Source organism: Bactrocera tryoni, unplaced genomic scaffold, assembly GCF_016617805.1.
Source record: "Bactrocera tryoni isolate S06 unplaced genomic scaffold, CSIRO_BtryS06_freeze2 scaffold_63, whole genome shotgun sequence".
NCBI lineage: Eukaryota > Metazoa > Arthropoda > Insecta > Diptera > Tephritidae > Bactrocera > Bactrocera tryoni.
The window spans coordinates 2,196-15,247 of record NW_024396300.1 but is presented as its reverse complement, the minus strand read 5'-3'; the positions used below and the strand labels follow the sequence as shown (position 1 = coordinate 15,247).

Here is a 13,052-nt window from a genome sequence, read left to right as displayed (position 1 = left end):
GAACAAATGGTCGCAAAGCCAGGAATGATGCCCCGAACGGTTATGCTGAGTGTTTAGTGGGATTAAAAAGGTGGATTATGTGCTGCTCCAGCCTGGTCGAACGATTAATTCTACATTTTACTGTTAAATACTGATTGCTTCAGCAATCGAAAAAAAACGGCCAGAACTGATCAATGGAAAGAGCATCGTCTTCCATCAGGACCGCACACATCTTTGATGGCTCGGCAAAAACTGAGAAAGCTTGGCAGGGAAGTTTTGATGCATCCAGCATATCGCCCTGACCTTGAACCATCGGACTACCATTTGTTTCGGTCAATGCAGAGCTCCCTTGATGGAGTAAAGTTGGCTTCAAGAGAAACCTGTGAAAATTACTTGTCACAGTTGGAAAAATGCCTCTAGCGAAAAAATGGCAAAAAGTGGTCGACGAAAATTATACATATATTTGGTTCATTAAAAATTGTAATAAATATAAAAAAATAAGTTTAAGTTTGTTTAGAAATACGAAAATACTTTTTCGACTAACCAATATTTCTTGATACGTGTTACTAAACGACGAGTACTTCTACAAATAGATAAATGGCTAATCATCCAAAACACACCAACAATTATTGGAAATAGTGGTATCGAGTTAGTAGCTGCCCTTATTCTCTGTTTTCTTTTTTGTTTTTGTTTTTGTATTTTGTTGAAGGCAACTGCATATAAAACATTAATTGCTGATGAAATATTTATGACTTACCCTAACAATTATTGATGACTAAACTTATATATGTTCGAAGTATAATAATTAATTGTGCATATGAATTAAACAAAAATGAATTATTTTCTAGTTTCTTATACAATTATAGCATATATTATATATATATATATATATATATAATATGCATATGTATATGCCGCAGTTCTCTCAAACTGGCACGAAGCATGATTTATTATTCATTCTCGGAATTAAAGTATATGGAATTTCTATGAGGATTCCAGTATTTTGCTTTATTATAAAGAACGGAGAAATAAAATTTAAAATAAACCGCACCCGACGGATTCGATAAATTACAAGTTACATACATTATATATTGTAGCGAATGCTATAAATAACACTGTGGACTAGACATTACAGTACATTTAAACACGTATAGCGAAGCAAAACCGAACTAATGGAATAAATAACCGGAATCTCTAGAATACAACAAATTTGAAAAAAGTTTACGAGAAATATTTAAAAAAGTTTCAAAAACTACAATTTGAAAATTTCAAGAAAACTTTAAGAGTAAAAGAGCCGTGGCATGGATTCAAACGCTTATAGCATGAAGCAGCCTTCTGAACATTATAAGCCTTATGGAAGAGCACGTACGGATATAAAGAACAAAAAGACTTTGAAAGAAGATAAAACATTATGTAATTTGGTGAAGCAGCATCCGCAGCTGTACGACGAAGGACACAAGGGTTATAGTCAGAAAAAGGCTACAGATGAGGCATGGCACACGATTGCGGAATCGTTGGGGAAGTCAGGTGAGTTTGACACAATTCAGGAACAAAAGTTTTACTTCGATTTATACAAGACCAATTTTATTCTTTATCGAATATTATTGCATACTGTTCGGTTGTTTTGAAGTGGTTTTGACTCCTTCATAGAATTTGTATACCCTGAAGTGGGTATATTAAGTTTGGCATAAAGTTTGAAAAGACCCAAAGGGAAGAGGGGAGACCTTATAAATACATTTAGTATATACAAAAGTGATTAGCGTGACTAGCTGAGTCGTTCAAGCTATGTCCGTCTGTCTATTCGTCTGTCAGTACATACGCGAACTAATCGGTCACTTCTTCAGATATCGTTCTGAAATTGTGCATACGTCCTTTTATCTTTAAGAAGCTGCCAATTTGTCGGCACCACTGATATCGGATCACTATAGTATAAAGATATCTGCCATACAATCAAGTGTTTGTATGCAAATTTTTGTGAACTTCTTTGTGAAGGGTGTTATAGCTTCGGTGCAACGGCAGTTAAACAGTTTCTTGACTTGTAATAATTTTACTCTTTTTGATTTGCTTACTGATTTTAGCGCCTGAATGCAAGGCTCGTTGGGAAATACTTCGTGCTGAGTACATCGCCTACCTTCGTTCCGTTGAGGCCGATAAGGAACAGCGTAGACTTAGTCGTTCATTAAAAAAAATCATTCAGAAAAGAAAAAATAAAAATTATTACTGTGGATGTTATCTACATCCAAATTTAAGCCGGTAGACGACGAAGTTACAATCAAGAATTAACCAGAACTGTGGCAATGAATTAAAACTATAATAAGTAACCCGGATGGACCCGGTAATAACATTAACGGCAATTGAGCTTTAACATTATATTTACAGTCATCCAAGAAATTTTATCTATGAATGGCACATATTTATTTACATTTCTTTAATAAACCTTTTCAAATATTTGAAATATTTTTTTTATTTAACGAAACTGATTAAGGGGTTATATAGAGCTAGAATTAAAAAAAAAATCGCGCGGTAAGTCAATAAATATATCCCTCCAATACAAAAGAACTATATAGGAGCCGGGAACAAAATTGGATGATGGGCGTGGCGCCACCATATCTCAAGACTTACTCGACCGACATCAACCAAATCTGGTACATCTTGCCATACTATTATAACCTTCCTATTCCAGTACAAAAACAATGTAAATCGTAACGACGCCAACTTCCCACAAAACACTCTTTTGAATTCCATCTGATTCTTCCACTTTCCGGTGTGCGGTCCAAGCACCAATGAATGTATCGAGATAAGCAATCAAAGAGCTGTAAAACTTTAAAAGCAGGTATTCAGGTATACCTGGGCAATTGTCATTCGAATTCGAACAAGTCATTTATTGTGGCAAAAACTATAAATTAGATTACGCGCTGGGGGTTTCATTCAGTTAAAAATGCAGACCGAAGTACTACACAACTGAAAACATTTAATTTCAAAAAAGGATAGATGGATCGTGATCATGCTAAAGATGAGCCTAGGCGTACGGCAGCTTAATCGTCCGGGATGTCAGTTGAGTTCAGTATTTCTTGTGAAACCTTAAAACATTAGCATTCATTATTGGATAATCTTCAACCGAATAGACCACGTCCAGGACGCGATGAAAAAAATATAGCAGCCGTAGCTACGAGTATACACGAAGACCGTAGAGAGTCGACCATTTCGGACTGACATATGGAACGACTTGGAGCATTTTACGTCGAGATCTTAAATTTAAAGCTTACAAAATACAATTTTTTTTTTTTTTTTTTTTTTCTCAAATTCTTTATTTACAATCTGTCTGTATTCAAGACAATAAGCAAATGTTCTAAAATATACATAACTTTATACTGTTGGACCCCAGTGGGCGCAAAAGTAATATTTTATTCTATACTTAGCTTAAGCTAATGATTATTTATTTCCTGTACGGGAGGTCTAGAATATGAAATCGTTTCAGTCGAAACGTTTCATCTGTTTCATCCAATAACGCAATAGCTAAAGGGTTGGAATGATTGCTCAGCCTTTCAAGATATCTAGAGCTAAATTTCCTAATTTCGTCTTTGACACTTGGTATATTTAGGTCGTTGTTAATTGTGATATTTGAAACAAACCAAGGAGCATCCAGAATCTTCCTGAGGGTTAAGTTCTGATAACGCTGCAATATTTCGATATTTGAGTTGCTGCAAGAGCCCCAAAGCTGGATTCCATACGTCCAGACCGGCTTTAGTATGGCTTTATAAAGTAAAATTTTGTTTTCAAAACTTAATTAAGATTTGGGTCCAATAAGCCAGTACATTTTATTAGTCTTTACTTTAAGCTCTTTGCGTTTGGCCTTAACGTGATTTTTCCACGTTAATCTTCTATCAAGATGGAGGCCTAAGTACTTCACTGTATTGCTGTTAGGAATCTCTTCATTGTTCAAAATAATATTTGGACAGGAGTCTTTTTTCATTGTAAATGTGATATGTATAGATTTATCTGTATTAATGGCCATATTCCATTTTTTAAACCATGCCTCAGTAATTCGTACCTGATCCTGAATCATTTTCGACGCTTCGATCCAAAATACAATTTGGGTAAGAACTTATGCCGCTTGATCTTCCCAAGCGACATCGCTTCGCTCTATGGGCTCTTGAGAAGTTACATTTTTATTATTATATTTTTAAGACATTATTACTATATTGGAAATATATCAAATATTTTTGGGAAACTCTTGCTGTATATAGACTTTAAAACAAATTGGTAGTTGCCACTTGTTTAAAATTATGAGGTTAAAAATAAAATAATAAATTAACATACAAACAAACGCAATCGAACTAAGGATTTCGATTTGAGGGCAGGCACCTGGAATGTCCGGTCCCTTATTTGAGAAAATGCCGCTGCCCAGCTGGTTGATGTCCTCGTTAGAGGAGCTTGACAAGCTGTCCAACAAGGGCAGCAGGAACTTAGCAATAAAAAAAGGGAAAACGGGGTTAGATTAATTTTAAGTTTAAATTTTGAGTTTATGCAAAAAATGTGAAAATTTACTAGCGTAGACACTGCTTACGCGATTATAGCCGAGTTAATAACAGCGCGCCAGTCGTTTCTTCTTTTCGCTATGTAGCGCCAATTGGATATTCCAATCGAAGCCAGGTCCTTCTCCACTTGGTCCTTCCCACGGAGTATAGGTCTTTCTCTTCCTTTGCTTCCCCCGGCGGGTACTGCGTTGAATACTTTCTGAGCTGGAGTGTTTTCATCCATCCGGACAACATGACCTAGCCAGCGTAGTCGCTGTCTTTTAATTCGCTGATCTATGTCAATGTCGTCGTATATCTCGTACAGCTCATCGTTCCTTTGAATGCGATATTCGCCGTGGCCAATGCGCAAAGGATCATAAATCTTTCGCAGAATTTTTCTCTTGAAAACTCGTAACGTCGACTCATCGGTTGCTGTCATCGCCCAAGACTCTGCACCATATAGCAGGACGGGAATTATGAGCGACTTATAGAGTTTTTGTTCGTCGAGAGAGGACTTTACTTTTCAATTGCCTACTCAGTCCGAAGTAGCACCTGTTGGCAAGAGCAATCCTGCATTGGATTTCCAGGCTGACATTGTTGGTGGTGTTAATACTGGTTCCTAAATAGACGAAATTATCTACAACTTCAAAGTTATGACTGTCAACAGTGACGTGAGAGCCAAGTCGCGAGTGCGACGACTGTTTGTTTGATGACAGGAGATATTTCGTTTTGCCCTCGTTCACTGCCAAACCCATTTTCTGTGCTTCCTTGCCCAGCCTGGAGAAAGCAGAACTAACGGCGCGGGTGTTGAGGCCGATGATATCAATATCGTCGGCATACGTCAGCAGCTGTACACTCTTATAGAAGATGGTACCTTCTCTATTTAGTTCTGCAGCTCGAACTATTTTCTCCAGAAGCAAGTTGAAGAAGTCGCACGATAGGGAGTCGCCTTGTCTGAAACCTCGTTTGGTATCGAACGGCTCGGAGAGGTCCTTCCCGATCCTGACAGAGCTTTTGATGCTACTCAACGTCAGTTTACATAGCCGTATTAGTTTTGCGGGGATACCAAATTCGTGCTGTCGAAAGCAGCTTTGAAATCGACGAAGAGGTGGTGTGTGTCGATTCTTCTTTCACGGGTATTTTCAAAAAATTGGCGCATGGTGAATATCTGGTCGGTTGTTGATTTTCCAGGTCTGAAGCCACACTGGGACCTAATCAGTTTGTTGACGGTGGGCTTTAATCTTTCACACAATACGCTCGATAGAACCTTATATACGATGTTGAGGAGGCTAATCCCACGGTAGTTTGCGCAGATTGTGGGGTTCACCTTTTCTATGGATTGGGCATAGCACACTTAAATTCCAATCGTATTTTACAAAGAAGCTGATGCATGCTCCTTATCAGTTCTTCGCCGCCGTGTTTGGATAGCTCGGCCGGCAATCCATCGGCCCCCGCCGCTTTGTTGTTCTTCAGGCGGGCAATTGCTATTCGAACTTCTTCATGGTCGGGCAATGGAACGTCTGCTCCATCGTCATCGATTGGGGAATCGGGTTCGCCTTCTCCTTTCGTTGTGCGTTCACTGCCATTCAGCTGGCTGGAGAAGTGTTCCCTCCATAATTTAAGTATGCTCTGGGCATCGGTCACTAGATCACCTTTGGGGGTTCTACAAGAGTATGCTCCGGTTTTGAAACCTTCTGTAAGACGCCGCATTTTTTCGTAGAACTTTCGAGCATTACCCCTGTCGGCCAGTTTATCAAGCTCTTCGTACTCACGCATTTCAGCCTCTTTCTTTTTCTGTCTGCAAATGCGTCTCGCTTCCCTTTTCAACTCTCAGTATCTATCCTATCCCGCACGTGATCGTAACGTTGCGAGGTAGGCAGCCTGTTTTATCTCCGCAGCGACCCGGGACTCCTCGTCGTACCAGCTGTTCTTTTGCACTTTCCGAAAACCAATGGCTTCGGTTGCAGCTGTACGTAAAGAATTTGAAATGCCGTCCCACAGTTCCCTTATACCGAGTTGTTGACGAGTGCTCTCAGAGAGTAGGAGTGCAAGCCGAGTAGAAAATCGTTCGGCTGTCTGTTGTGATTGCAGCTTCTCGACGTCGAACCTTCTTTGTGTTTGTTGGCGTGCGTTTTTTGCTGCACAGAGGCGAGTGCGAATCTTAGCTGCAACAAGATAGTGGTCCGAGTCGATGTTGGGACCTCGGAGCGCACGCACATCTAAAACACTGGAGACGTGTCTTCCATCTATCACAACATGATCGATCTGGTTGGTAGTTTTTCGATCCGGAGACAGCCAGGTAGCTTGATGAATCTTCTTATGCTGGAATCTAGTACTACAGATAACCATATTTCGGGCCCCGGCGAAGTCAATCAGCCTCAACCCATTTGGGGTTGATTCGTCATGCAGGCTGAATTTACCGACCGTAGTGCCAAAGATACCTTCTTTGCCCACCCTGGCGTTAAAGTCGCCAAGCACGATTTTGACATCGTGGCGGGGGCAGCTCTCATAAGCGCGCTCTAAGCGCTCATAGAAGGCATCTTTGGTCACAACGTCCTTCTCTTCCGTCGGGGGGTGGGCGCAAATCAGCCATATATTGAAGAACCTCGCTTTGATGCGGATTGTGGCTAGACGTTCATTCACCGGAAAGAATGATAGTACTCGGCGACGGAGTCTCTCTCCTACCACGAATCCAACACCAAACTTGCGCTAGTTAAGGAATGTATTCCTTATAATAGTAAAAAACATCAAAACAACCTACTGTTTCAGTAAACAGAATGCAGAAACAATCTTGAGTTGGAACAATTGAAATGCACTATCACTACAACAAACAATCCTAAACAAACAAGTATCAAAACAACATTGTGTTTGAATACCACAACAACCTTATCTTAAAACAAAGCAAATGTATCTAAGCAAACAATATATTTGTATGTAAACAAACCTAAACAAATAATATAATATGTATCTTAACAAACTATCAACTAGTAATAAGTAAACATACTAGTGAGTATAAATAGAAGTAAGAACCATGTAATAAGTTAGTCTTAAGAGTATAAATAAAGAGTACACATTTACGTACACTTTTTACGTGGCGGGTCCCAAACCCAGCGCTCAACAATATGTAGGGGATGTTTCGCCTTCTCACTTCAGCTCGCCTTCGAACGGATGTTCTTAGGCTACCCAGAGGATACTTGGTCAAAGACCAGAAGTTGTGAGCTGCTAGAGCCATGTGTAAAAGAATTGTTTCTGGTCACTCCCAAGTGAATGGCGATCAGAGAACTTTCCTTACTTGCGTGAACTTCTACACATGACTCCATCCATCCAAAAGTATTAGATCATTAGAAAAGTTTGAACGCGCTAAAATATCTGCTTTCTAATATTATAAAAAACTAGTAATAACCCCCGATAATCGGGGGACTCCGTTATTTAAAATGAAAAAAGTAAAAAAAAAATTTTTTATAAAAACTCAATTTATTCAAGTACTTCATGGAAAACTACATTCGTAGTGGTTTTATTTTGGTCGTAAGTCTTAACTTTGATATCTTGAGAAGATCGTACTCGACTCAATGCGACATACAGCTGGCCATGCGTAAAACAATCCTCCTTGAGGAAAACACCAACTCTTGCTAGAGTCTGCCCTTGAGATTTGTTTATTGTTATTGCGAATGCTACAATTATTGGAAATTGGCGACGCTTTAAAATAAAAGGAAGTGTTGATTCGCTGGGCTGTAAATTTATACGGGGCAATAAAATTTGTTTCCCTTGTGATTCACCGGTTAAAATTTCGACCTCCAAACAATTACAATGTAGTGCTTTTACTATCAAGCGAGTCCCATTGACCAACCCTTCATATGTATTAAGATTGCGGATTAACATCACAACTGTTCCAACCTTAAGCCTTAACTCATGAGGCGCTATTCCACTGAAATTAATTGAGTTTAGAAATTCTGTAGGGAATCCGACATGCTCTTGAGCATCTTCAGAAACGACAGTATCCACGCTATAATATACCCTTTCTTCACCGGGCAACATATTTACTATTTCGCTATTTATTATCGTACAGTGATCATTTTCTGGACACAAAATTGCCCGATCCTTCAAATGGTTTTGACTAATAACACCAGGCTGAGGCTGAAATACCCAATCCACTAAATTTTCATTTAGCAAAATTATCTCTTTTGGTATATTGATTTTCGATTCTGGAGAGAGCTCTCGACCTTCTCCAACACGCAAAAGAAAACTGTTGTATAAGGATTCTTTAGAACACATATTCGTTGAGAGTTTGAGACACCTAAAAAATTTCCAAAGTGAGCACCGTTTCAAACAATTACCAACTATAGCGGCGCGTGAGCTATTGGGCACCACAGGAAGAACTTGCCTGAAATCACCACCTAATAAAATAACCTTTCCACCAAAAGGTATTTCATTTTGGTGAATATCACGTAATAATCGATCTAAGCAAAAGTAGCATGCTAATTCGGTGAGCATTGCGATTTTCTTCTCTGGCCCTCTGTTCCTCTTCGCGTTCAACCTGCGCCATATGCTTATACTCATTTGCCAAGGGGTTAATATTTGAAAGCATTTCGTGGATTTCTCTCAGCAAATACCTATCGCAGTTTGAATTATGTTCAGTTGCTTGATCCGTGTCAAGAATAAACAGCTGGCCGTAGGGGGATTGACTGAAGGATGATCTGCATACAATGGACCTGATATATTCGATCCATGTATTCGGAAGCAATATGGTCCGCGCCCTGCAGACTCCGCAATTTTCGCTTCGAAGGATGCAAAAGCAAACGAGCTATTTAGCTGGCGAATATTCTCCAAATAGTGTCCCCGCCAAGAGCTCAAATCATTTTCTAACACAGCTTTCAAAAACTCAGGTACACGTATTTCTTGAAGTTTAACTTTTCCGCCATGACAACATGTCGTAAAGCCATTTCTTACCTAGTAATAATTTCAACCAAATATTAAGACAAATAGTATGTATACTACGAATATAAAACAATGAAAAGTACAGGTACCTTTTCACTTCCGAAATGTTTTGCTTTACAGTGTAAACATATGTATATTAGTCAAACCCCCAAGCGAACTATACTCCAGAAGAACTACGGACGTTAGGGCAGCTTTGAAATAACTTGCCATAGATCCTGCATGACTACGGCTCTAATAAAACAGGTCAATTCATATATGTACATACATACATTAACAATTAAAAATTCCTTTTTATCTATAACATTCACCTCTTCTCTTCGACCTGTTAAACTCCTTTTTCGTCTATTCGCCTTTGGTTTGGCATTTTATTTTTAATAATTAATCTGAATCTGAACTGAAATTCGATGTAGTACAGTAGAGGCCCGCTAATCCGGATCAATTAAAACCGGCTCCTATCCGGAATATCAGGGAATCCGGATTACCAAAGACATATCAGAACTATGTACTCGTATTAAGAAAAAATATTTATAAATTTCTGTTTGCTTATTATAACAAATAATACACATGTTCCAAAAAAAAAACTTAAAACAATAGAGCATAAAAGTGAATGTAGTGAATAATAAATAAGTATGTGATTCGGATTAGAGAATACGGATAGAGAATGTCGGTCCGGATTACAAGGGACATAATAGAAATTTTGAATTTTTTAACCCTGTCCGGATTACAGTGGAATCCGGATTAGGCCGTGTCCGGATTAGCGGGCCTCTACTGTATGTATGTATTCGCTGGTAATAGCCGCCATGACTTTTGGAAGAAAACTGAACTGACTCAAAGCTTACCTAACGCAATAACACTTCGAATCAAAATAACGCCGACAACAATATTTCTGTTAGATTTTGCACTTGCGTCTTCGCCCATACATATGTTTGTAAGTATGTATGTGTGAATATAAAACAGTGGTCGGCATGAGAGGATCTGTCACTGTGTTGGTAAGCACGAAAAAAAAGTAGCCCAGTGAGAAATTGGAATTAAAATTAAGCAAATTTTATAAATAATTATTAGTATAATGAAAATTAACAAAATGTCTTTTAAGGATATATTCCCTATTATCTTTAAAAGACTTGGAACATAAGAGGCATTGCATGGCACCAAAGGCATTTAGAATCATAAAATATTTCTCGCAGGGCATATTTGGTTTTGCGCTATAATCTTACATGATGTTAATTCGTTGCTGGCTCGACAACGACTGAACGATAGAGCGTAAGCGGACGTGCGAATTTAGTTTGCAAAATTTTGCTATGAAATGCCGACCACTGCCAAGCAGACAACATTGTTGTTGTTAGATTTCGCACTTGGGCCTTCGCGTATGTGGGTATGTGTGTAACGAAAGCAAATGACAGAAACAATTGTAATTATTCATTCTCTTACATATATGCTCTTTTCTGTAGAAGCGCTGCTTATATCTATTAGCTTAATGTAAAAATTAAAGAACTTTAATCGCAAATACATCAAAAGTGGTTCAATGAATTTAAAATCTGTAAAATTTGTGCAAAGTTTCAGATCGCACACTTTAATTTGATGTATTATTTGTCTCTGTACGTTTTGTAGATCTCTGGAAATAAGCGCCGTGTAAGACAATATATAGAATATTGTCACAAATTTTCTTAGAAAATGTAAAATTAATCATACTTCTGTGAACCGTGTTTCTACGTGGTATTCTGCGCTAGGTAGCTAAATTTTTTACTGGCTAGCGGCTAAGAGCCAGACACTGTCAAGCTTAGGTGATTCAAATAAAAACTTAAGTGATCTTGCGTTATCATTATAGCTCAGTTTTCTGTTGGCCGTGGAGTAGTGCACACCTATAAAAATTCAAAGACTTGAGACAATAGATTTGCAAAAAGTTTATTATCCACGCTTAATTAGTGTCAAAGCCACTTGAAATTGTGATGAAATGACTCGAAATAGCGGCCAACGCAACCATAATCGCGAAGAAAATAAAAAACTCGCTAACTTGGTAAAGCAGCATCTACAACTGTACAACAGGGATCATGTCCTTTATGGTAAAACAAATGCTATAGATCACGCTTGGGAAGAAATATCCTTATCCTGGCAGAAGTCAGGTGAGCTTAGTACATTTGGTGGTTTCACAAAACCGTTAGTGAATTTGTAATATATACTGGTGACGAGATTGCAGCAAATGTGCCACTTGCCAACTCAACATTTTGTAAATGCGGTGAAGAAGGGTAGCACAGTTTGATCGCATTTAAAATACATACATATATAAGCATGTATATACTCGTACATTTGCATATACACATATACTTCTGTATGCACCTTAACTTAAAATGGAAGTTTTCTATTTAAAATATTTTCAAGATATTATAAAAATTTTGGAAGTAAATTAAATATTTTTGGAAAATTCTTGATGTACAAAGAATTCATACTTTCTAAAATTATAAATATTTTCACTTCTTTGTTTTAGTGCCTGAATGCAAGGAACGCTGGCGAAATATACGCGCCGCCTACGCACGCTCCATTGACGACTACAAAACAAAGCGTGGAAAGAACCGTGGTAGGCAGTACTATTTAGCAAAGGAAATGGAATTTTTAAAACCCCACAAACTAAAAGAAGTTACACAAAATAATAAACAAAATAATAGGATTAATAACTCAGAAGCTGGCGCAAACGAAAACGACGAAACTTATTCATTAGCGATGTGTCTAATTGACAGTATGGACAAAAAGAGTTTGCGAGATTTGGAGCTAATCATTGATCATAAACTGAGACAAATTGTTGCTACAAAAACTAACAAGGACAACGAGTTGTCTGCGCCCATGCAATAGCTACCAATGCAGGCATTCAAGGAGGAACCAGAGTTATCCCTATGACTCTTTAAAGTATTACGTATATATAACCTTTGTTCACCTTGGGATCGGTGCTAACAACTGTAATAATTTAACATTGAAATTTAACAGTATTGACAATTAACACCAACAATACTAAACGTACAAAAGTAAGTATTTCCCATTATTTACTTAATGCCTTAAAATCTTAAAAAATAAAATCTTATTATTTTAGGCCTCCAAATATATCATAAAGTGTGTCAGGGCGTATAAATAACCTCTGCAGAGAAACTCAGCAGCGTTGGCCAGCTTTATATCGAATGCAATTTAGTTGGGAATTTCGTCATAATTTAAGCATTATGAGTTAACGCCAGGCAACAAAAACAAACAACGCATTTGTGAAGTTCTGCTTCTCACTTATAAATAAATGTTTTTCTAAAAATATTTGCATTACTAATTTGCCTTTAATTTCATGAAGCTACTCGTATAGACCTGAATAGGAAATATTAACACACAAAAGTGAAAGTCAGAGGCTCTATAATGTATGTATATATATAAATGTAAGTAACGAGCTACGCCTTCGAGCGAATGTCAATCATTCGTATATCTCCTGTGCTACTAATTTATTGCTGTGTAAACTGTTGTAAATAAATAAATAAATAAATAAATAAATACAAATACCAGATAAATAGCTAATCATCCAAAACAGACAAACAATTATTGCAAATAGTGGTATCGAGTTAGTAGAAGATGGTTATCTGATCGCTCAACCTCAAG

The 13,052-nt window shown here is 37.9% G+C and overlaps 1 protein-coding gene across 2 annotated transcripts; it reads left to right on the top strand.

Annotated features, from left to right (window-relative positions):
- Positions 1 to 1,130: 1,130 nt before the first annotated feature.
- LOC120781339 (transcription factor Adf-1-like) lies at positions 1,131 to 12,728 on the top strand. Of its 2 annotated transcripts, none has more exons than XM_040113542.1 (3): positions 1,131 to 1,506; positions 11,914 to 12,445; positions 12,511 to 12,728. In XM_040113542.1, the coding sequence occupies exons 1-2, from the start codon at positions 1,281 to 1,283 to the stop codon at positions 12,273 to 12,275; spliced, it is 588 nt and encodes a 195-aa protein (XP_039969476.1). In that variant the 5' UTR covers positions 1,131 to 1,280; the 3' UTR covers positions 12,276 to 12,445; positions 12,511 to 12,728. The 2 variants fall into 2 exon arrangements, with proteins under 2 accessions (XP_039969476.1, XP_039969477.1); XM_040113543.1 differs by lacking the exon at positions 1,131 to 1,506 and adding an exon at positions 11,279 to 11,551.
- Positions 12,729 to 13,052: the final 324 nt, after the last annotated feature.